The sequence below is a fragment of the Condylura cristata genome, unplaced genomic scaffold, assembly GCF_000260355.1.
Source record: "Condylura cristata isolate star-nosed mole 26May11 unplaced genomic scaffold, ConCri1.0 scaffold00005, whole genome shotgun sequence".
NCBI lineage: Eukaryota > Metazoa > Chordata > Mammalia > Eulipotyphla > Talpidae > Condylura > Condylura cristata.
The window spans coordinates 68,232,921-68,258,037 of record NW_004567106.1 but is presented as its reverse complement, the minus strand read 5'-3'; the positions used below and the strand labels follow the sequence as shown (position 1 = coordinate 68,258,037).

At 42.6% G+C, this 25,117-nt stretch overlaps 1 protein-coding gene across 1 annotated transcript in view; it reads right to left on the bottom strand.

Moving 5' to 3' along the window:
- MGAM2 (maltase-glucoamylase 2 (putative)) overlaps positions 1-25,117 on the bottom strand; it is a 63,203-nt gene that overhangs the window by 3,620 nt on the left and 34,466 nt on the right. The window contains exons 26-47 of the mRNA XM_012720786.1: positions 24,139-24,293; positions 22,876-23,044; positions 22,225-22,321; positions 21,691-21,803; positions 21,020-21,145; positions 20,246-20,374; positions 18,933-19,040; positions 16,627-16,689; positions 15,511-15,645; positions 15,232-15,316; positions 14,042-14,180; positions 10,277-10,410; positions 9,970-10,004; positions 9,755-9,868; positions 8,845-8,987; positions 8,654-8,738; positions 8,210-8,269; positions 7,680-7,804; positions 6,523-6,611; positions 6,339-6,388; positions 2,584-2,748; positions 509-943 (exon numbers count right to left, since the gene is read on the bottom strand). Coding sequence (XP_012576240.1) covers positions 509-943; positions 2,584-2,748; positions 6,339-6,388; positions 6,523-6,611; positions 7,680-7,804; positions 8,210-8,269; positions 8,654-8,738; positions 8,845-8,987; positions 9,755-9,868; positions 9,970-10,004; positions 10,277-10,410; positions 14,042-14,180; positions 15,232-15,316; positions 15,511-15,645; positions 16,627-16,689; positions 18,933-19,040; positions 20,246-20,374; positions 21,020-21,145; positions 21,691-21,803; positions 22,225-22,321; positions 22,876-23,044; positions 24,139-24,293 — 2,754 coding nt within the window. The remainder of the gene's footprint in view (positions 1-508; positions 944-2,583; positions 2,749-6,338; positions 6,389-6,522; positions 6,612-7,679; positions 7,805-8,209; positions 8,270-8,653; positions 8,739-8,844; positions 8,988-9,754; positions 9,869-9,969; positions 10,005-10,276; positions 10,411-14,041; positions 14,181-15,231; positions 15,317-15,510; positions 15,646-16,626; positions 16,690-18,932; positions 19,041-20,245; positions 20,375-21,019; positions 21,146-21,690; positions 21,804-22,224; positions 22,322-22,875; positions 23,045-24,138; positions 24,294-25,117) is intronic.

Below are 25,117 nucleotides of genomic sequence, written 5' to 3'. Positions count from 1 at the left end.
TGACTGTTATTACGGTAGCGGTAGTGTCCTCAGTAGTAGGGCTTGCTGCAGGAGTGGCATTAGGAAAAGTGGAAGTAGGTGTAACTATCGTAGTAGTTGTCGGGAACAGACTGGCTGTTGAGAAAGGGGTTGTGGTTGTCGGGGTAGTAGTTGTTGAGGTGCTGCTGACTTTTGTTTCGGTAGTGGTAGTGTCCTCTGTAGTAGGGCTTGCTGCAGGAGTGGCATTAGGAATAGTGGAAGTAGTTGTAACTATTGTAGTAGTTGCCGGGAACAGACTGGCTGTTGAGAATGGGGTTGTGGTTGTTGGGGTAGCAGTAGTTGAGGTGCTGCTGACTGTTGTTATGGTAGCGGTAGTGTCCTCAGTAGTAGGGCTTGCTGCAGGAGTGGCATTAGGAACTGTGGAAGTAGTTCTAACTATCGTAGTAGTTGCCGGGAACGGACTGGCTGTTGAGAATGGGGTTGTGGTTGCCTTGGTAGTAGTTGTTGAGGTGCTGCTGACTGTTATTACGGTAGCAGTAGTGTCCTCAGTAGTAGGGCTTGCTGCAGGAGTGGCATTAGGAACAGTGGAAGTAGGTGTAACTATCGTAGTAGTTGCAGGGAACAGACTGGCTGTTGAGAACGGGGTTGTGGTTGTTGGGGTAGTAGTTGTTGAGGTGCTGCTGACTGTTTTTATGGTAGTGGTAGTGTTCTCAGTAGTAAGGCCTGTTTCAGGCAAACTAGTCATCAGAGTTTCTGTGGTAGCAGTGGTCATACTAGTGAATGGAGAACTACTGGTAACGGCTACAGGAGTGCGGCTCGTTGTAGTATAGGTAGAAGAATGCAGAGAAGTTGTTGAGGTGGTGCTTGTGGTTGTGGCGGGAACTGTTGGCCCACCGTCCATCCACATAATCTTAGTTAACTTTTCTAGACGGATACTCTTGTTAGTCAAATTAACTGTTAGTGTCTGTGAGAAAAGAAGAGACAATATTACATTTAGAATATTTTTATCTCATTTAAGTCATACCTTAAATTACAGTTTAACATAAAGCAGTGTATTCATCCCTCTCCCTGAGAGCAGGAGGAGGATCTGAGGACACCCTTGTAGTGCACACTGACTTCAGACACAAATATGGAGAGCTGCCCTGAAGCATCAGGTGTTCAAAGATTTTCTGGACAATCTCAACTGAACTGTAATTTTGAACTTTTGAACTCAGTACTCCAGGAAAAATATTATGAAATAGAGAACTAGAAATGGCTACTGAGAAAAGAAGCTGGAGCACTCACAAAAGTGCTTTTCCAAACTCCAAATCCCAGCGGGCACTCCTTGGTCACTTAGAAGACAGGAACTAGAGTGATCTATGTTCTCTCTTTAAGCCTCTGCCCATGGGTTAGTGGGTGCTTCGTTTGGTAGATTTATCAATCTGAACTGGGATACTTTTCCCTCCACGGTTATTCTTGATAACTCTACTGCTAATTTATCATCCAGTGAGTTGGTTCTGGTCCTGATAACTAAAATGACTGCCATTAAAATATCCAATAGGGGCCCTCCCTGGTGATGTAAAAGGTTAAAGCACAGCACTATGAAGCTAGCCACAGTCACTGCAGCACTAGTTCGATCTCCAGCCAGGGAGGTGACCCAGATGGCACAGCAGACCTCTCCTAGCCCACCCATTGCTCCCCTCAGCAGTGTACTTTCATTGATCTTCCTGTTCTGCTCCCCACTCTGTCTCTGGAGAATCCTCTCACCTTCCCTGCACCTCTGACCTGTGCCCCAATTCTGTATGCATAAGTAAATGAATCTTTAAAAAATAAAAATAGAGCCTGCTATTTATATAACTCATTTGTTAGCAAGTAATTTTACCTTATATGCAGGTGGGACCTTTCGATGTTTAGCACAAATTTTTAGCAATACATGAGATTTATCAATTTGAATAAGTTACAAAGGGTGAAACCCCCTCAAAAAAAACTTTAGGGGATCACTCTTTCTTTTGTTTTAGCCCCTACCTCAGAAATAAATAAATTTGTTTATGGAAGCCTGAGAGAGCCTAATACACAGCACAATTTCTTGGGGAAACCCTTAAGACGGATTTCATAAGAACATTTATCATCCAACTCTGTGTGACACTGGGAAAACCTCTATTGAGTTGCATTTTTAAAAAGATTTATCTATTTGTGCATACAGAACTGGGGTATAGGCCAAAGGTGCAGGGGCAGTGAGAGGGTTCACCAGAGACAGAGTGGGAAGCAGAACAGGCAGATCGACAAAGTACACTGCTGCGGGGAGCAGCCGGTGGGTCAGGAGAGGTCTGCTGCACCATGTGGATCACCTCGGGGGCAAGCAGGGATCGAACTCATGCTAAAGTGTCTTTAGCTTCTTAAGTGTTGTGCTTTAACCCATTGTGCCACCAGTGAGGGCCCTGAGGTGTATTTTACAGTATGTTTCAGACACAACTTTTCAGGAGTGTCATCTACTGCACACATCTCTAACCCTTTAAAGAGTGATTTATATAAGTACATATAACCATGGTAAAAATAGTGGTGATAATTTTGCAAATTTTGCAGAGTGATAAAATTAACTTATGGCAACATTCCTTTGAGACATACCTGATCAGAATAGCAGAAATTTGTCTCCATGAATTGCTGATTGTTATAGGTGATACTGACTTGTGACACATAAGTATTTATCCCCATGATATCAATATAGCCAACATTCAGTGGAGTTGAGTCACTCAAATACTCATTATAGATGATGTGAATTTGCAATATGTTCTATAAAGAATGTATGAAGAGAAAAATTACATAATGCATCTAAAAGACTATGCTCCACATTAAATGGTAAGAAACCTCAAGTTACTGTTATGCTGGTTGCAGTTTTATTCTTAACAAACATTTCATAAATATATTTCCTGAGTCCCTACTACAGCAAACAAAATTTGAGGATGCCCAAAAGAGATCTAAGTATCAACATCAGGAAAGTGTCTTTTGCCTAGAGCATTACTAACTGTTATAATGATTCTGAAGAGAGCAGTAATAGTCTGTTTCACAGATGAGTAGCCCAAGACCACAGAATCAAGTGACACAAATATGGCTGCAGTCACCAGCCTACCTACAAGCACTGTACAAGATGATGGCAGGTGAAACAGCATTAGAACCAACCATCTCCAGACTAAGGAGAATTTGCCACAAATATAGGAACTTATATAGATCATGAACTGCCTGCATATCAATACAGGGTTGAAATAATGTAGGATTAGTCTTCACTAGGCACATTATTAAGGCCTCAATAAAAATAACAGTGGGTATTTGTTATGAGTAGTAAGAAAAAGGCAAATCTCTGTGGGAACAGGAAAGTCAAGACAGGACTTGGAAAAAACGGAGCTTCAGAAAGCATGGAAGGATGAAGAGGAGCTTTAAAAGTGAAGAGATGTAGAATATATATACAATGGAATATTACTCAGCAATCAAAAAGATAAACTCATGCTATTTGTGGCAGGCAATATGGATGGAACTGGAAAAAAATCATGCTTAGTGAAATAAGCCAGAAATAAAAAGAAAAATACCAATGATTTCACTCATAGCAAGAGTGTAAAGGGTCAGGAAATGTGTGTGTGTGTGTGTGTGTGTGTACACACAGAGAAATTGTAATAAAGTAAAAAAAGAACATCAACTAACAACTATAAACCAGAGACTTTCTAAGAAGGGTGAGAAGGGGACAAGATAAAAACTGGGGCAGGAAGAGCACACGGGACTGTGGTGATGGCACAGGGGTGAAATAGTAGTGGGAAGTGCATGGGGATTACAACTGAGATAAAAAAATGTACAAAAATTAGAATAACAAAAAATTTATTTATAAAATAAAAAAGAAAAGGAAAAAATTATCAAAAAAAAAAGTGAGACAAAGTGGGGAAGGAATAGTGGGAAGAGCTGTTTGAACAAAGGCGCACCCCAGGATGTAAGGGCTGAAGTAGCTGGTGCTAAGCAAACAGAGAAATGATCTTGGCAAGTATGGAAGATAAGATTACGAATATGTTATACAATCAATCGAGGGGACAGTTGCCAGAGAGAGAAGCATAGAGTCTTCGACTTTGATGGTGGTTGTGAAAAGAAAATAAGAAATAAGTTCAATTGGCATTCTGAAGCGTCAATGAGACTTGTGAAAGTGAGAAAGGGAGATATAACTTGTCTTAAATGAGTGTGCTGGAGCTAGTCTGAATGACTGGGAGAGCCTATTAGTAATTTTTCTGGAATTTTACAAACCATTTAATAGCTTGAATTGGCTTGAAGTTCATTAAATAGAGAAAGGACTGACAGCACAGAAATCTGCAAACATTATAAAGTTGACCCACATAAGTCAACACGCCACTTAGAATTACCCCCTGGAAAAGCTGGAGTTTCTTTCATTTCACATCATTGGACATTAGAAAAAAATCCACTAAATGACACATAGAAATTAGAAGCTCTTAATCATGACTTTGGAATAATAGAAGAATGGAATTTTAGAGTCAGAAGTTATTAAAGAGACGTTTTGTAATAATGAAGTACTTTGGAACTTCCAGAACAATAGTTTCATTAAAAACAATATTTATAATGGTGTCTACTCAACTTTCCTAAGTAAAAAACAACAAAAACGTACACATGTAATTATCATGCAGAGTCCAGCACTTAATTTCTAGAAGGCAAGTGTAGGATGGTGACAACATGACCTGATTCTCACATCTATGGAAAGAGTTTTAAGACTTCAGTTGGCCAGAATTATATATACCAACATCTCATACATACGTTGTTTTTTAAATAACATAATGTGAGGTAGTAATGGTAAAATATATATATATATATAACCTAGCTAAAAAATAGGCAATGGTCAATGAGCTAAATAAGTGTTCATTCCTTTGCAAAAGGAAGCCTTTCTGTCCTGCGGAAATATCATACAAACTATGTGTGCAATTTAAAATTTTCTCATTGCCACCTTTTGAAAAGTACAAGGAAATAGAAGAAAATTATCTTAAAGCATATTTTATTTCATTGAATATATCCAAATTTTTATTGTCTCAACATGTACACAATGGAAAAAATAGTCATAAGGAATTTAACAATATTTCTAATTAGACTAGTGACATCCAAATAACACATTTCACTAGCCACCTGTGGCTAGTGACTATGATACTGGGTAGTGCAGTTCTAAGATATTCTCTCAATCCTGGACACTATGTTGTAAAAGAAATCTAGATTAATTGTAGCAAAGTAATCAAATTTGTTGACCAGTATAAGTGCAGAGCTGAGGAAGTGTGAAGTTAGTCTAGAGATCTGTGATTTGGAGATGAGAAGACAGAAGGTTTATATAGCAGCTATCTTCAATTACTGGAAGCACTGTCATGTAGAAGACATGAACAGATCTGTGTGTACTCTTCCTTAGGGCAAATCAGTAGGTAAAAATTGACACCAGCAGATTCCAGATTAGACATAGAATGATCTTCCTACTGCAACTAAAACTATACAGGTTGTCAATACACTCGCTTTGTATACATGGTAGAGTGACTGGAAAATAGTCACAAGTTATGCACACATACACACCCCCACACACCCAGGGCCTTTCCCACGTGCTTTTGCAAGGCCGTCCCTCACTGGATGAGCCATTATATTCCACCTTTGTCTCTGGGTTTGGCCAGATGAATTTGCTTTGCTAATGAGATACTAGTCAAATTGGTACAAATGAAAATTTTCAAAATTCCTCAGGCAATTCACTTCTGTATTTTCCTCTTTTCTAAAGGTCATACACAGACATGAAAAAAGGACCTTCTTAGGTCATCCAGGAGCCAGATGACTGCCCAGAGTTGTGAGGAAGTGTGCCATGATCATGCAAGTAGCCCGACTGTACCACGCCTGACTGCAGAAATACGTGAGCCAGCCAAGATCAGCCAAGTTCAGCCCAGAATCTGAACTCTGCAACCAGGGGCCAAAAAATTCCATACTGTTACATCAACTGAGGTATTCAGGTAGACTATTATACACCTTACCGTGCAATAGGTGGCTCATATAGCTTTAATTTTTCAAAATTTTATCATCAGATAATGGTTTTTTTTCATCTATGGGAAACATGTGATACATTTAAGGACTCATTCCTTCCCTGCCTGGACATTACAAGAATTATTACAACTTTATTTTTATAGAGTGAGGTACATTAGAAAATCACCACAATAAGAACTATTTCTTCCTTATTTAATATCAACAGACCTGATTTAGAAACCTAAAGGCCGGAAGTGCCTCTTAGTAAGATATATTACATTTACACCATTAGCTAATAACATTTAATGTATAACTGATTGGGAAGCAATTTAAAAAATTCAATAAAATAGTCTTACTTGAGATGCTGTAAAGTCTGCCAAGAAATACTTTCCATTCTTATAGGCATCTGTAAGTAAGAAGAAAGAACCCACCATGAAATGTACTATATACCAACTTGAATGGTTACAAAATTTTGAACTGACGACACCAGTGTTGGTGAAGATGTGGCCTTTCGCAGCTCTCCAGAACATTCACACTCACCGATGCTTTCTCCATCATCCCAGAACATCTGACCTTTGGCAGCCTCATTCTCATCCAAAGCAACAATCAATCCCATAAATTTTCTTCGGCTATAAAAATAAAAAAACTTATTTTTCTGAAGTGAAGGTTGTAAGAATGAAGAACAGCTTTTATTGAAACTACTACTCACCCGGGATTTTAAAAAACGCATCAAAAATGCACAAAATTCTAATAATAAGTATAATACAAGCTACTTAAAAGCTATGAAAATAACATACATTTTAATGAAATATTTGGTATAAATTCAACTTTCAAATAGATACATGTAATGTGCATATATGTGTGTATGTGTGTATAGATACACATACACTTTATATATATACATACACACACATAAATATATGTTCTAAGTAACATGTAAGATACAAATTTCCTGGAAAGAAACACCTGCCCCCCACGAGAAAAGAAAAATTCTTCCAGTAACTTCCAGATTGCTACAGAATAAATAAATACAAAGTATTTTTCCCTCTGTGTGGTCCAGGACCTGACTAGAACCTGGCAGTCAGATATTTTATCCCTCTGTGTATCTCTCCCCTGCGTATGCTCCAGTCGTATGGTTTGCTGCTGGCTAAACCCAGCGCATTCACCTTTCCTTCTGGAATCCTTCCAGAATATCTCTTTCTATTGTCTTCATACATCTAGATCCTATTTATTATTCAAGACTCGGTTCGCAGCCCTCTTTCACATGAAACCATGATAATTCCACAAAGTTAAAATTAATTTTTCTCCCTTTGTGTTGTTACTATTATTTTATGGGCATGAAATGTTTTCGTTAATGTGACACGTGTGTAAGTGTGTATGTGTGTGCACTTAAATATAGTCTCTCCTTGGGTAACCCGGGAAGGTGCACTCATTCCTGGAGAACCATCACAAAGCACTGTGGCCCTTAAAATTCCCAACATTTGTCAGTGTGGGCAGAGGGCAGAGGTGAAGGTTGCTGCCCTCAGGAGAACTTTTGTCCTGGAGATTTGAACAGACCTACAGACAACAGTTTTCCAAGAGTGGTGTCAGGAGCTCGTCCTCCCCTGCTAAGGCGGTGCTCAGAGGCTGTCATCTGGCTCAGCCCCTCACAGCTCTGGTCAGAGGGCCGCCTGGGGACAGCAAACCTTTCACCTTACCTGGCACGAGTGTTTTGCCCAGGCCTTTGACAAGGTAGGATGTGGCCTCCTCTGATGTGAAGGTTGATGTGGTTAAGGGGAGTGGACAGATTCCTCCACTCACCCCACGATTTACTTTGGTTCCACTAGAAGGGAGAATACAGGTAAGGGATGGTGACGGTAAACGGGTGAAACAGACGCACGCTCTCTCACAGCCCTTCCTTTCCCAGGGAGCATGGTGGGTATTCAGCAGGAGACCGCGCATTGAGGAGCAGAGTCCTGATGTTCGGCTTTGCTAAGGGCCCTGGCAATAGACTTGTTTGTATTCTCCAGAACAGGAGTGGGTGGAGGGGAGAAGTGAAAGTGATATGGGTGTCAGGTTTTATCTATTTATGCTGTGATGGACACTTTTACTTAAACAAACCAATTATGGCTGAGAGGCTGGAAATGATTTGCCTAAAAAAATAAGTGTCTGGAAGTCAGAAGAAAGCTCCAGCCCCTCCCCGATCCAGCTCAGAGCAATCTGTTCTTGACAAGATAGGGAAGCTTACCGTGATGCCAGCCTCATACCAGAGGGCCTTGGGGAAATAAGCACGGACCTCAGAAGCATCCTGAAACAGAAAATCAACACATCATGATGAACAGCCTGATATTTCATTTTATTTTTAAAAATTCTTTCCATATAAGAAAGATAGAAATGAGGTTATTATTGATGATTTTAAGAGTTTTTAGGATGTTTGACTGAAAACCTCCAGACACACAGAAAAGTACTTTTTTAAAGAGGTTAACTTTATAAGGATGCAAGGTGTCAAAGATGCTAAAAAATGAGAAGTCAGTTCGGGTGTGAAGTGCTGTGAGTAGAAATCTGGGAAAACATGCTTTAGAAATAAGTGTTTTATGTTATGTTTTAGAAATAGTGAGTTTTAACAAACAATCTTTAAAATGCCTTTCCTGATTATTGTCTGGGGGTTCTCTAGGTCTGAGGGGAGACTCACGTTTTCCAGCACCGGGCTGAATAAGATGGCAGGACCCAACATGAATTGAGAGTCTATGTTCCAGGTTATATTGTCATTTGTAAACCTTAAAAAATACATATGAAAACGTCATCTGTACTGTTAGGACTGTTGCAGAGGGTTATTCACAGACATGCTCAGGTCTGCTACTTGGGGTAACAGGGGCTACTCACTCATGGAGAAGGGGCCGGATGACAGTGCTGCCCTCCACGTGAGCCTTGTGCATCAGTGTGTAGAAGTAAGGTAGGAGGGAATATCTGATCTGGAGGACTTGCTTTGTGTATTGCATAAAGTCCCAGGCCACAGGATGTTGCCACTGAAGGAATAAAGGAGCAGATGACAGGTGACCTCTGATTCACTCGATGTTCGTGGTACCAGCAAAGGATAGCAAGCACTTGTCCCTTCTGTAGGCTATACACCTGCGTCCTGCCCTTCCCCCACTCCAGCCATCTACGGAAGGAGAACTCGCCTCCTATTTGTATGATGGACGCCTACATCCTCTGTCCAGGTCTAGCCTTGTGTCCACATTTGAAGGATGGGTCTTTATGCAGTACTTGAATGTAATGGAGTGAAACACAAATTCAAATTGTTGAAAGCAAAGGGAACTTCTCTTTTTGCTTTATATAGGAAGCCATAAAATATCCTCCGAATGGACCCTCCCTGGGGGCGCCAATCGGTTAAAGCGCAGCACTACGAAGCTGTCTGCAGCAACTACAGCATGAGTTCAATCCCCGGCCAGGGGGTTGACCCACATGGCACAGCAGACCTCTCCTGTCTCGCCCCCTGCTCCCCTCAGCAGTGGATTTCAGTAGATCTGCCTGTTTTGCTCCCCACTCTATCTCTGGTGAGGCCTCTCACTCCCTGCACCTCTGGCTTGTACCCCAGTTCTTGTATGCATAAGTAAATAAAATATTTTTTTTTAAATTGCCTCTTATAACTCTAGGGTTTTAAACTTCATGGATTTCCAAGGTATAGAGACTCTCTATTTTTATGTTTTTTCTCAATGAAGTATGATACTCAATGGCTAGAAAGGAGTTCTGATTTGAGGAGACCGAACACCTGAAGCATAAGCTGGTGTCTCACCTTTGACCCAATGTGCATTCTAGAAAGTGGGTAAAAGGCCCCCAGTTGCATCCAGCGAGCATACATTTCATTGCCATCATCTCCAAGTAAGTCACCACGAATGTCTGCTCCTGTCTGATAGAGTGCAAAATCAGAGCGTGGGTGTGGAACTTTTGTGGGTGACAGACATATTGAAGTCCAACTAGATAACCAGCAATGGACCCAATATAACTTACATAAGGTATTCCAAAGAGACTGAACTCCATCATCTCTGCAATGAGAAAATACAGCTGTGAGTTGTGACAATGCAGCCCTTCAAGAGGGTAGGTTAGACCTGTCTCTCCAGTAACCCATCGAAAGCCTTGGGACCACTTAGGATGAGATTGTTGACACAGAGATAAAGACTAAAATCCACACCTATAACTCAGCTCCTGTTGATTTCACTGTTCACATGCAGTGATGATTAGACACAGTCAACACAGCAATAAGCACACAGCCCTGGTGCTCTCTGCCAGCGGAGGTCCTGGGAACTGGCACACATACCAATGATAGATTTTTTCATCTGCTGCCACGTGACCTTGTTGTCCCCCAGTGAGTGACCTCCCCAACGGCCAGAAGAGGGGAAAGTGGAGCGGGTGATGACGACCCCTCGCTGTCTTGTCACCTCCTGCACGGCTCTGGTTGGAGGAAAACAAGGAGGTGAACTGAAGCTGAAGCTAACATAATGTTATAATGAAACGTTACTTCAATAAGAAACATTCATTTTTAAGAGAAGCTGAATTTGAGGGTGGATAGTCATGGCACTTGTGAAATCTACTCTGAATCTTATAGACTCCATCTTGTCTCTCATGGCCATTTTGAGACTCTTGGGTGAGTCATCGAGTGCAGCTTAACTCAGCCGTTCCTGGTTTTCTCCTTATTGGAGACTATGGAAGGAAAAGAAGCCTCTGCTGATGGTTATACAAGGTCTTACACTGCAGTATTTTATCTCCAGACTTGTCATTCAACCCCAAACTTGCAAAACAAAGAAACTGAACTCAGACCACTTCTTTGCTTGACACGGTAGCATTCCCCAATGCCCTGACCCTGGTGGAACACACCTTGTGACAGCCCCTTAGTCTTGGACATGGGTGATGACCTTGATTACATTATAGCCTGGTTCCTTTTTGGTTCGCAAACCTCATTGCAGAGAGTAGCTTCAGCTGGGGCATGAAGCAGCCCTAGTGCTCCATTCTGAGCAGAGAGCTTCTTGGAAGCAGCTGCTACTTAAAAAGGATGCTGAGACTCAGTGGACTTCACAGCAGGATGACTGGAGGTCTATTACCACCTAAAGGTGGACCCCACTTGCTACAGGATGCACCTTCATGAAAGGAGGATGATCACCACAGTACAGTGGTGCCAATTCTGCCCCCATGGATGCACAGCCACCTTGGATTACAAGTCCCATGACCTGGACCTCCTGAAAGGGAGCCACTGGACAGGCGGATATATAAATGGTGGTGGGCTGAAGGGTGAAGGAAGGAGACACATGGTGAAAGAGATATGTGGAGAAGACGCATGCAGAGACACTTGGAAGAGACATGTGGATGAGAGACACATGGGCGGGGGCTGCTCCATGTCCTTGGAAGAGATAATGAAGTTGTTATTTCAACTGTCGGGGATTAGATAGTATGGTTGGGATTCTAGGTCTCTCCCGTCCCATCTCTCTGAGACCTGTCTAACCCCTTCTATTGTGGTTCCCCACCAAGAGGTATATTTGGCTTACAGCAAGCTCTTGGGCCTTAGTGAACCCTTTCAGGTCAAGCCTATAGTAGCTGGGCATTTGCTACAGGGAGATGGGTAGTGTTAGAGCTGCACTGGGAAACTGTTGCTCGGAATTCTCTCATTCTTTTTCTCTTTCCCCCCTTTTCTCTCCTTCCTCCCTTCTCTCTCTTTCTTTGTCTCTTTGCCTCCATCCCAAGTCTATCAAAAATCTTTCATCCCAAGAGTATGCTTTCTTTGCCTGGCTGTGCTAGATGGCCAGGCCCTAGTCACAGGTGTATTCCTTAACAGTTTGGGGTCCTTATGTACCCCTCAGTCATGTACTTTCTTTATAAAAGTCTAATTAACTGCATGTCTACATAGAGGTAGGGTCTGGGTGAAATTAGGGGAGATATTTTTAGGCCAGTCGTTAGAATTTATTATGTAAAATGCCCAATTTTAAACAAAACCACTAAGTCATGCAAAGAATCAAGGAATTATGTGTGTACACAGAGGCAATAGGAAATGATGTTGGGCAATTAGTGGACAAGGATTTTAAGCTAGATGTTACAAAAATGGCCAAAGAACTAAAGGAAATTACAACTAGAAAATTAATGGAATGCATAACAGCAATGTCTCACTAAATAGAGAACATCGATAAAATCACTGAAATTATTTTAAAGCGGGCCAAATATAAAAACTGATATTGAATAGGTTCAATATCAGAGTTGAGCTAGTAGTTGTATGAATCAACAAATTTGAGGATACATTGCTGAAATTGATCCACTTTGGGAACAGAAAGAAAAAGAGTGAAGAAAAGTAAATGGAGCCTCCTCACAGGTACCAATATACACATAATTGGAATCTGAAAGGGATAAAGAAAGGAAAGGGGGCAGAAAATATTTAGAAAACTATTGATCAAAAATGTATACACTGAAAATTACAAAATATTATTGAAAGAAATTAGGGAGATCTAAGGAAATGGAAAAACAGTCCATATTAATGGATCAGAAGACTCAATATTGTTAGGGTAGCAAGTACTCCCCAAATCTCAAAGATAAAGAAATCTACAAGCTGATGCTTATTCATCACATAAAAGGAACCCAGGATAGCCAAAACAACCTTGACAACAGAAGAACAAATTTAAAGTACCAGACATCACTAATCAAAACAGAGCAACATAGATCAACGAAATAGAATTTAGAATCCAGAAATAAGCCTTCTTTATGGTCATCTGATTTTTGATAAGATGCTGAAATGATTTGATGGGTATACTTTTCTCAACAAACAGCACTGGAACAACTGGATATCCACATACAAAAGATGAATTTGAACCTCTAACTCAGACCATCCACAAAATTACCAGAAAATGGATCACAGGTTTAAATACATATGATGCATCAAACTTGGGGAAAAAATAAAAGTATTCATGACCTTGGGTTAGACAAGTTTCTCAAATGCAACATCAGAAGCACAGCGAAAAAAAATAATGCATGCATGAATTAATTAATTAGATGTCATCAAAGTAAAAATGGTTATGCTTCAAAGGGTATTGTCATCAAAGTGAAAAGAGAGTCTACAGAATGAGAGAAAATATATTCTGATCATATATCTCACAAGGGATTTGTATCCAAAATAGAAAACGAATTCTTACAATTCAATAATAAAAGAACAAATGGGCAAAAACATGAATAGACCTTTTTCAAAGACCATTTACAAGCATGTGAAAAGATGTCCAATAATATCAGTCACCAGAAAAGTGAGTCAAGGCAACAACGAGCTATAATTCATACCCATGAGAGAGACTCTAATTTAAAATGTGAACAATAATAAGTGTTGGGGAGGACACAGAAAAATCAAGACCCTCATGCATTTCTGGTGGGCATGTAAAATGCTGCAAAATGCTTTGGAACTAGTTTGGTATTTTCTCAAAATACGAAACACATAATTTTAGAAATTACAACCTTTGATATACATCCCAAGAGAACAGAAACATGTCCTTCAAAAACTTGCCCATGAATATTCATACCTTAATTAGTCATAATAGCCAAAATGTGGGGACCATCTATATGTGTAGTTGACAGGCGAACAAATGTACTCTCCATACAATGGAATACGCAGGAGTCAAGTGGACTGAGGGCTGTGCGTGCTGACATGTGGATGAACCTTGCAGACATTAAACCAATGAGGGGCTGACACAATCATCACAGCTGGGTTGACACCTACAGACGAGCCCACCCGCAGCGACGGGAAGCAGGTCAGAGGTGACTGGGCTCAGGCAGATGGGCAGGGGCTGTGATTACCGCGAGAGGATTTCCCTGTCCTGACAATGCAAACATTCTAAAATTTGGCTGCAGAACCAACCTAGAAACACATCAAACACCTTGCCTACCTGCAATAAGTGAATTCAACAAGCTCCCGCGGTGCTGTGGTTGTGTGAGCAACCACGCCTGATACTTTGACATCCATGCATGAGGTGACATCACGTTGATCAAGCTCAATAAGTGTATGACAAAAGCAGCAATGTGGACAGTGATCCTTCGTGCCAGTGACAAAAGCCATACTCACTCGTACGTGTGTCTGGCCTGCGCCCACCCGTACAGGCTGTGCACGTCATAGTGTTGCACGCGGGAGCCATCCGGCAGCACCTGCTCGCTGTCCATGCACAGGGTCCCGCTGCTCAGAGCTCTGTCCCTGGAGCCCAAAACTGAGAGGAGACGCCAAGTTATTCTCCAGACCCTCACCACGCCCCAGGTCTCGGCATTTGTTTCTGGCAATAACTTGCTCCAATTTCCAGCTGTTTTTTGTCTACCAAATCATGCCCCGTGACTTAATAGCTAATAAAGCACAAGAACAGCATCTAGAGCTGGGAGTATACCCTTCTTTTTACTCCAATTCTAATGTTTATGGAGCGCTATCACAGCCTGTTCATCAACACAATAAAGTCCTGTTAGAACTCTCGTTTCCACTAGATAGTGCTGTTTTCAAGGAATAGATACTGTATTTATGTCTGTGAATCTATCTAGTTTGTCAGCACTTGTGCGACACACAAATATTAAAGGAGGAAGGAGGAAAAGGGGGGCAGGAAGGGTGACAGAAAATAAAAGGGAGGGAGGAGGAGAGTGGGGGGGGAAGGGTGGGTCAGGGAAGGAAGAGGGGCGAGGAAAAGAAGGGAGAAGGGAAGTGAGAGGGGCCGTGAGTGAGTCCAAGAACAAGACAGCACAGCCATGACTTAGACCTCCAGAAACTTGGGTTCCAGATTCTGTCCCATGAATTCCTGGTTAAGTAGTTTTTAAAAGGTGAGTCACTTCCTTCCAGCATTTCTGTGAGGTGGGAGGATTCAATTTTGCAAGATAGCTTTGCTGGCAAGGTTCTATTTGTTTCACAGGATAATCAGAGTGTGCTAAAGGGTCCATAAAAATGCTTGGACCAGACACTCATGTCATTCTATAGTCAAAAATTGGGCGGAGCGGGGGAGGTGGAGGTTGGGAAACAAGGGTATGTGTAGCTTGAGCAATCAGTTCACTGTGATGGGGGTGGGGTGGGAGGGGGGCTTGCACTGTTTGGGTTCTATCTTACCACAGCCTGTCACTATTTCTAGACTTAATTAATAACTCATTTATTTGTACTTATTCAAGATATTCTATTTGAGGTTTTATGACATGTTTGAGAGAATTTTCTCTCTCCAAAATTAGGTTCTAGTTTGACAATAAAAGGAAACCTTTCAGAGCTTTTAAGCAAGGGAGTTATTTACATACACGGCATGTAGGGTGGCTTATTAAGAACTTCATCTCTGCAGCCCCTGACAGATCCATTCACGAAGTTCAATGGCTCATTCATATCCTGAAATGAGTAAGCAAAAGAGATTCCCTGAGTGGTCTCTGCCAGGGAGGACATGACCTCACAGAGATCCCAGGAGCCTAATTCGATGACAAAGAGCCCTCCCTCCCATTCCTCCAGTCCCAGCCCCTGCTGGTCTCTGAATTGCCTCTCCATGCTTTGGTTGCTTAGATTTCCAAACCCAAGGACACACTCACAATCCACAGTCCATCAAACTTCAAGCTCTTCTCTGGCTTTCCAGGGTTTTCATAGAGCTCTTCTATTTCCTTCTTCCACCACGCAGCTGTGCTTTTACGGAGGAAGTCAGGGAAAGCCACGTGGGCTCTGGAGAGCTGCAAGAATCACACATACTCCCCCGCTGGGTCTCAGCCCATCCACAGCAGGGAGATGAGCAGATGTTTGGCAAAGACACCTAACCTAACCTCAGCTCTGCACTGGGGCTTCAAGTTTGCTGGACACAAAAAGGTTAGGGAAGACTGATCTTATTCTTTATTTTCCTGGAAGTAGGTCAGTCTTCAATTCCTTTTCAAGCTGGGTTTCATTATATGACAGGACAATTAGCTCTATGAACTGGAAATTGAATTGCTGCTGTCTAAACATTGGGACTTCAGAGATAAAAATGCTTTTCTATACTGGTTAAATGAAGGAAACCAGTCACCCAGGACAAAGACTGGCGAGGAGGCTAGATACGCTGGCTGACGTGGCATCAGTTCCAGGAAGGACATTCCTCCTTCTCTCTAGAATATAGACCATTCGTCAAAACCCAGTCTGGGGCCCTCCCTGGTGGTGCAGCGGGGTAAAGCACAGCACAAAAAGCTAAAGCCACTTCAGCATGAGTTCAATCCCCACCCCGGAGGTGACCCACATGGCGCAGCAGACCTCTCCTGACCCACCCGCTGCTCCCCTCAGCAGTGTACTTCGACAATCTGCCTGTTCTGCTCCCCACTCTGTCTCTGGCAGATCCTCTCATGGCCCCTGCGCCTCATGCATAAATAAATAAATCTTTAAAAAAAAAAAAAACCCAGTCTGCTCATATCTCCAGTGAAAACAGCCTGGACATTTGCCCATTATTTTTCAAACAACAATGGAGATGAATAAAACACACGCCAGTGAAGGTGCACATGAAAAGGAGCATTGCCCTATTGCCCTTGATTTCCCTTTACATATTTCAACCATCTGTTTTAGCCAAAAAAATTACCTGTTGACAAACACTCTCAACTTAGCACTACATACATGATTCTCAGGATAAAACTAACTAACTCGTACGTATCCAGACGTCAAGGGCAATGTAGAGCAAAGTCTCTGTGCCTTACCTTAACCTGAGTTTCATGGTCAAGGGATTCATCCACAGTCACGCCAGGCAGTAATGGACAAGTCTAGACAGAGAGAAAAACACCTCAAACCTTGAAAGGCATTGGACGTGGGCCGCGAGTTGTTTCACACGACACACTATCCTGACAACCAGCCCCACAAAACCCAGGGGAGCCTTTGCCATCAAACTGAAAGGTCTGAATATATGAAATTCTCTTAGGTGAAACATAGGCTTCAGTCTCTAGACACATCCTTTAAGTTTCTGAAATTTCACTTTTGAAATTAATGATAAACTAAATCTGTTAGATCTATCCCCAAGCAGCCCTCTCTCAGATTACCAGTGCCCTAGACGCCTGCCAGAGACCCACAGCAACGCTCCCTTTATAAATAACCCATGTGAGCTGTGCCTATAAGAAATAAGATTGATTTTCATTCACAACCCATAGGCTTCACTACTTTTTTTTTCAAGATTTATTTATTTGTGCATACAAAACTGGGGTACAGGTGAGAGGTGCAGGGGTGGTGAGAGGATTCACCAGAGACAGTGGGGAGCACAAAAGGCAGATCTAATGAAACACATTGCTGAGGGGAGCAGTGGGCAGGTCAGGAGAGGTCTGCTGCTCCGTGTGGGCTACCTCTGGGGCTGGGGTTCGAATGTGCACTGAAGCGGCTGCAGCCAGCTTGCAGTGCTGCACTTTAATCCATTGCACCACCAAGCAGGGTTCAGCTTCACTACTTTTGTTTGTTTGTTTGTTTAAGATTTATTTATTTGTTCATACAGAATTGGGGTACAGGCCAGAGACTCGGGCGGCAAGAGCCTTCACCAGAGACAGAATGGGGAGCAGAACAGGCAGATCGATGAAGTACACTGCTGAGGGGAGCAGCGGGCGGGTCAGGAGAGGTCTGCCGCGCCATGTGGTCACCTGTGGGGCAGGCGGGAATCGAACTCATGTGGAAGTGGCTTTAGCTTCTCAGTGCTGAGCTTTAACCGGCTGCGCCACCAGGGAGGGCCCAGCTTCACTACTTTTAAGCAGCATCATGACTTGGTAGGGACCCTAAGTATATGCATATTCTTGGATTTAAACAAAACATAAGCCATTAAAGGTACACATGAGAAAGTACTTCACTTTCATTTTCTTGTCACAAAATATTGACCAGTTTCACCTATTAACTAGATGGGCATTAACTATCTCTACTGATTAGCTCATTAATTCACCAAATACTTACTACATGCAAGGCTCTCTTTACAAAATTTATCGACTGAGTCTTCCCTGGTAGCTTAGGGTTAAATCTCAGCATTATAACCCCTATGGCCTGAGTTCAATCTCCAGCCAGGGAGGATACCCACATGGTGCAGCAGACCTCTCCTGTCTCACCTGCTGCTCCCCTTAAGCAGCAGATCTACCTGTTCTGCTCCCCACTCTGGCTCTGGGGAATCCTCCCACCTCTGGCCTACACCCCAGTGCCTGCATGCATGCATAAACAAATAAATGAAATCTTTTTTTAAACAAAGTTTATCTACTAAGACTTAAGTGAAAAATACTCCTATTCAAAGAGCTCAGAGACGGGAGCTAAGTGCTTGTGGTATGTGATACACTGAGGATAGTATAGAAAGGGGAGACGCAGGAGAGCTGAGGGACACTGAATGCGTCCTCAGAGGGAACTTTGATTTGGTCTTGAAGAGAAGATATGACTTGGGCAAATTACGAAGACAATTTTCAAACGTTCATAGTCCCCTGCGTGCTAGGAGACAGCATAGTGTAATTAGAGAGCAGAACTTGAGTCCTGGCTAAGAGTCAGGAAGTTCACTAAAATCTTGTTGCTCTAATCAAACAATGAAGGTAAGATTGAGGCCACCAAAAGGAATTAAAACAAGAGGAAAGGGAGAGAATTTACAGGATTTATTTAGATAAGGAGGCTGCTTAAGCCATCATAGGACTAAGATGAGAGCAAGTTCTGAGTGTTGTGACTGGGAGTTATCTTCAGTGGGGTCCTTTGTGATTGCTAAATCCTAAATTCTAGGCAAATAAAGAATGGTGCCAGTCGTCCATGACCAGCTGGAATACATGAGGAGTAGAGCATCAGACTATCTCCAGACAATAGTTCTAGAATATTTCTAGCTCACTGATATCTGAGAGGATTAGACTGTAACCTTGCTGTTAGAAACATATGTTGCATTAATCAGTATCAGAAGAATTTCTATTCATTCATAACTTATTAATGAGCCAGTAGCTTTTGCCAAGATTGAATCTTTTAGTCAAGACACTATGAAGTAGATTAACCACAGGCACCTTCTCCCAGGGCTTACCTTTCCCCAGACAATGTCATTGCTATTGGGCCACTTGATGAAAACATCATTTTCCTGCCCTCTTCTGAATGTGGGGTATGCAGTCTCGTTGCCAGAAATGGCTGGATCCTACAATGAAAGAGTTTAACACAGAAAATATAAGAAAAATGTCTTCAAGAAAATTCCTCTCCAAAATCATAACAATTTACAGTACAGAAAGATCTCACTGCAAAAATGGAACCCATGGAAAACCTGACTTATGTTGAGTAGCTGAAAAATAAAATAATCTATTGATATATCCCTTTGCAATTCTTGAGGAAGGAAAGTATGTTAAACCAGGTTAAGAAGATATTACCCTGGAGTGGGGAAAGTTACTTTACCCTCCTTTTAAGGTGTGATAGCAGCAGGCCTGAGAATGGGAAACTTCTTTTTCTATTCTGTGGACAACCTGTCTATCCAAAGGGGCCTTCCCGTTTACCCCATCCCAAGCCCCCCCCAACCCCAATTAGTCTTATGAATAGTTTCCTATCTTGCAGTTGCTGTGAATGTCATCTCCAACTGAAATTATCTGTCTTTAGGTTTATTTATATCGTCTGTCTCTTTCCAACAGAATCAATTTCCTATCAGAAAAAGGACATTAACTTATTCATTAGTTTAGATTATTCACACACACCTTTTAGTTAGAACAGCAATTTTCAGACCCAGTGTTTCATTAATACATGAAAAAATGAATGAGTGAACCAAGTCAGCAAATAATGATCTACTTTCTAGTTTTTTTTGCCAGCCAGAAGGGAGGGCCATTTGCGAGTAACCACCCCACTTCTGTTTATCAAGATGTAGATGTCAGCGCAAAATAACTGTTATTCCTGATCTGCTTATGACTTTAATTAAGAAGAAATATTAATAAAGAAGAAATAAGTCCCCTGAGCCTTCTGCTGCTGGGTAATGATGCAATTTAAGAAGTTCCAACCCCCCTGACAGAAACAGGAGACTAGGATAGTTATTCTCTCTGAGACTTAGTGTGAAACAGACTTTTTCCTCTCTGCAATATCTCAGTTTTCCTAACCAGCAAGAGAACAGCAACAGAGAAATTGTGTCCTGGTAACATTCAGTTATGAAAAATAAATACGGGAAATGTCATCTTTTAAAGCCATTTTGCACTTGTTCTTTCCTCCTTTACACACTTGTAAAAATTTAAAAAATAATTAAAGAATCACAGAAAGTTGTGAAAACTATAGAGTAGCCTCATGTACCCATCACATAGTTTCCATGAATCGTATAATCTTTGGACCATGAACATATAAAAATGGAACCATATCTACTGAAATACTTACCAGAACAAGAATAAATCTCGTGCCCGTTTTCTTCATGTCCTCAATCAGGAAACCGAGGTTTTGAAAGTTGGGGCTGAGGGTGAAGTCTAGCTTCCGGTCTCTGTAATTGGGGCCTACATGCAGGACATCCTACAAAGAACAAAAAGGTGCTTCGGTCTGCTGCAGTACCCCTTCGGCACACAGAGGACGCTGCTGGTCGGCCCAAGGCAGGTCCGTCCCATCCAGCGCATCACCCTTCTAGACTGACTTTTCAATTCTGATAACTGAAACTGCTTTCTGATTCCAGCATAGGAATCACCTGTGCTTGTTCATTCTCCTCTGCTTCCTGCATGTGTTTTAGAGAAGGTAAAGACTTGGTTTCCATTGCTGTCTTTACATTGTCACTTTACAACCATTTTCTCCAAGAATCAGCTCAATATAACCTCCTAAAATTGTCATCATTGCCACGCAAGTCTTACTTAGGAGTCCCCAGAGTCATGATCTAAGTCCAGTCATAAAGACTATTTTGGGATAGTCCTAGCAAGAGGCAGTGAGTGACAACATCTTCCAGTTGTACAGCTAAGGTCTGAAGGATAGGCACAACTCTCAATTTTGAACCCTTGATTTAAAAGGGAAGCACGAAACAAATTTATAAAGCATGTATTCCACATAGGACTAACTACATTTTCTTTATACTAAACTAGTCATCAATAATTTCCAAAAAGATATTTTCAATTATAATTGGCTATGCATTCTCATGACTAGTTTAACCAGGGTGAAGTGTGGGTTTCATACAAAAGTAATATTAGCTTTCATCATTTCTTGATGGAAACTGGTGATTTCAGTGTTATTCTGGAGTCCAGAGAGGCTCAGCTGGAATCCCAAAGCCCAGTATGGAATCATTGCCGGCCGGCCGATCAACTAGAATAAAGCAGAAAAGTGGGTCCAGGTAAACTTCTTAGGAAAGAAGAGATGACTGGCTTATATTTGAGGTGATGTGAGAAATTCTACTGAGAACAGTCTGTTCTAACAGGCCTTATTTAAGACAGGCCAATATATAAATGTGGAACCACCCTGGGGATGCAGGATGATAGAGGATCCCCCTGTACTTCACAGCTTCCACTCAGGAAGTTATTACAGTTACTCTACTCAGTGGTTATTACAGATTAGACATTCTTAGAAAGTCTACTTAACAAGTAGTTGAGAGATATGAGGTTTCAATATGTAAGTGTCAGGTCTTAACATAGAAGCTTGACTTTCAGGACAGATAGGAGCGATACAGCAGAGACACCAAGGGTCAGGAAAAAAAACACTGTCCTGCCTCAGGGCTAAGAACATGGCAATTCCCAGTAACATTTGTGGGTTATAATAAAGACAGAATCTATCTCTCTATAGATCTATTTGTCTGTCCACCTGTCTACCTAATGTCTCATCTATCTCTGCGACGGGACAGGATGACGTCCAACCTCGGTGTACTGCTGAGTGACAAGCTCTGGAGTTGGTCCCAAAATCATATAAAAGTCCCAAATCCCTCCTGTGGTCCGGTACGTCAGTGCAGGGAGGGGCTGGAGAGTCACATCTGTTAAAAAAAACAAACATTAAAAATCCATGGGACTGTGAATCACTGAGATAGGGACTCTACCCCAGCTTTTCCATTTCCATGCTCTTGAATGCCCACCTCCTCTAGAAAGTCTTCTTTCGTGCATTGGAATTGGAGATGGGTTTGCAGGGACCCAAAACATAATATCAGCCTTGTATCACTCATAAGAAGGAGTGAAAGTGTCACAGTAAAACAAGGTCACATAAGAAAGGGAATCTATTTAGTCAAAGTTTAGTCCCGACACCTCTTAGCAAGGGCTCTTAATACATTTGAATAAATGACTGAAAGTCAGTTCACATGTTTCATTTCTCTTGCCCTAAACTGTCCCAATTTCTACTGCTATTTCAGACCCCAATAGAGGGGCCACAGCCATGTAGGGGACCGGGTGCTGGCACCTTACCCATGGCATTGCTGTTCAGCAGGAGCACTCCATGGGCATTGCCATCCTGCTCCAGTGCCATGTAGTAGGGGTGGACGCCATAGGAGTTCCTCTCGTTCTGGGGGAGTCATGGGGAAGAGAAGGTGGACAATCAGAAAGTGCAAATGCAAGAGACTATGGCCCTATCACCACCCAAAGAGAAAGGGACCACTCAGGCAGGAAGCTACAATGTCATGTCCTTTATCCGGAATTCCTGGACCCTCCCCCTCCAGCCCCAGGTAAATGGCTAAGCGGCCTCCCCTCCGCCCTCCTGGTTTGTTAGACTCCTACAACAGCACGCATGACACAGCTGCCGCTATTTCTGCATGTCTCTACTCATTAATCCCCAAGCCTCAGGAAAACGCACACCATGCATCATTAGATAAGACAGTATCTTATTCTATGTGTGCCTGAATCACCGAACATATTAAAAGTATATTAACTAAATAAAACTTATAATCACAGAGGAACTTTTTATTTTGAGAAGAGCACATACCATGTGATTTATTTCATCTGAGAGCAGAAGTTGTCAATATAAGGTAAGGCTGATTCATGGGGCGCCATCCAGGGCTTATGATTAAAACAAACTTACAAAGCAAGGAACTGACTGAGCATCATATTTTTCCATCTTACCGCTGGTGGCTCACCACGAGCAAACATTCCCCACGTCTTCCAGTTCATGTCTTTTCTGAAAGTTTTGTGCTCACTTTCCCCCAAACCATAGATGTAGTGGGAGGGGAGCCGAGTGGAAATGGAAAGGAACATGTCGTTGAAGGTGAAGCCAGGGAGCTGGGAGTCCCAACTGCAACACAGAGACACATCTGCTGAGCTGACCTCAGGCCAGAGCAAAGACAGGCACATCGGGCTCCCCAGCGACTAAGAATCCTGAGGGACTGCACATGTATATATACACGTTCCAATACCATGGGAATACCCAATCAGGACGTAACGATTGTGACTCCCCACGGGGGCACTGGTTTGTATTTTCAGTGGGCAGTTTGCAAGGCTGAGAATCCCTCTTCTGGGTCATGGCCTTGAGGGTTGGGGAGAAGGACCGTGCGTCAGTCACCTTTTCACTGCTACTTCGCATTGCCGGGCACATCAGCTGACACAGATGTGGGCCTCAATGGGTATAGTCTAAGTGGAATTTCCAACAGGGGGAGAAGCTTAGATGATTTTTCTGGGTTGGCCAAAGGACCGCTCACCAAAGACGGCAACAGGCAGAAAATCATAGAATGACTTTTCTGGGTTGGCCAAAGGGCCTCTCACCAAGAAGGCAACGGGCAGAAAATCAGACATGTGGTCAGAGAGCCCACAGCTGCCCAGAGGCTCACAAGGGGGACAGCTTCCATTGGGCGGGGGACTTCAGTCCAGTCCCAGGCCAACTGCAGACCTTCACATCCTTCCACTCAGCAGTGACAAGCGTGTGAGAGACAACTTCTTTCATACTTAACATCATGGAAAGACAGTCAGCCATGTCTGTAGGGAGCCATTTCTCTGTCCCGAGTCACCTGTGTTGCTCTCTGCTGACTCCCACTCCTCGTGCTTAGATGGAGGCTCATGGGACTGACCTCTCCTAAGTTACTGTTGTTCTCAATAAACAGGATTTTCTGTTCAATACAGCAGGCGTGTTGAGTGCAGAGTACCTTTCTATCACGCAGCAAGCAACATTTCACTCTTGTAAACCTCAGATTGATTCATTTTCTTATTGAGTCAATGTAGCACTAATAGAAAACTAAGTCTCTGCAGGCACAAGTAGGTGGAAGTAGATGTACCCTCTAGTGAAGCATGCACTTTTATAAAGAGTCTTTACAATGACTATTTCTTGTGCATTAATTAGAACCCCTGGAATTCGACCTCGACCCGCCCTAATCAGAGCCAATAAGAAGTGCTTACATCACAGTATTGGAGCTTTTTCTTTGAATCTTGATCCCGAAAGGATTGTTCTGAATGACGACGTTGTACAGACGGTTTTCGGGGGAGCCGATGGGAGATGGAGGGATGTTCAGAGGCATTGGGACTTCGTACCTTTTATTATCAGAGTCAAAGATCTGACAAGAAGAGAGAAGACACTTTCAGATGGAATCTCAGAGCTAAAGTTCCTCACACCAGCTCATAAAACTCAGCTCCTGTGTTTTCTGGCCAGTTTGCATTGTAACAGGAGGCATCAAATGTCCTACAGAGACTAGCAGGAGACTACTACCCAGCCCTGGACAGACCCTGAGCTCAAAAACTGCCTCAGTGATAGCATTTCCAAGAGGCACCTCCTCTAAAAAGTCTGTGCTAGAAGAGAAACAGAAGCTTGAGGCATGTGAGTTTATGGGTGTGTGGACATGTTGCGTGCATCTGTCTAAGAAAAACGTGTCTGAGCATAATCTTTGGAATTGTTTGAAATCCTGAATTGTTTGAAGTTAGAGAACTGAGATTTCATGGGGACACTGAGGCCTCCCTGGTGGCACTTCCAGAGGTGACCTGGCTCCTCCTACCACCGCCCCCCTCACCTGAGCTCACTCTTTGGTGCTGTTGCTCTGTCCTACCTGCCTAACAGGACTGAAGTGTGGGAGAAATGAAAGTTCCCAGTCATCCTCACAAGCAATCATCCCCTGCTTTATCATGTGTCCTGACACCAGACATCACACTGAAGACAACTTTATCTAAACTTTGCTTCTCAAAGGGGTGTTTTCCAGGCTCTCCCTGGTGGCGCAATGGGTTACAACACTGCATTATGAAGCTCTCTGAAGCCACTGCAGCACAAATTTGATTCCCGGCCCCGGAGGTGACCCACATGGCGTGGCAGACTTCTCCTGACCTGCCCGCTGCTCCCCTCAGCAGTGTACCTCATCGATCTGCCTGTTCTGCTTCCCACTCTGTCTCG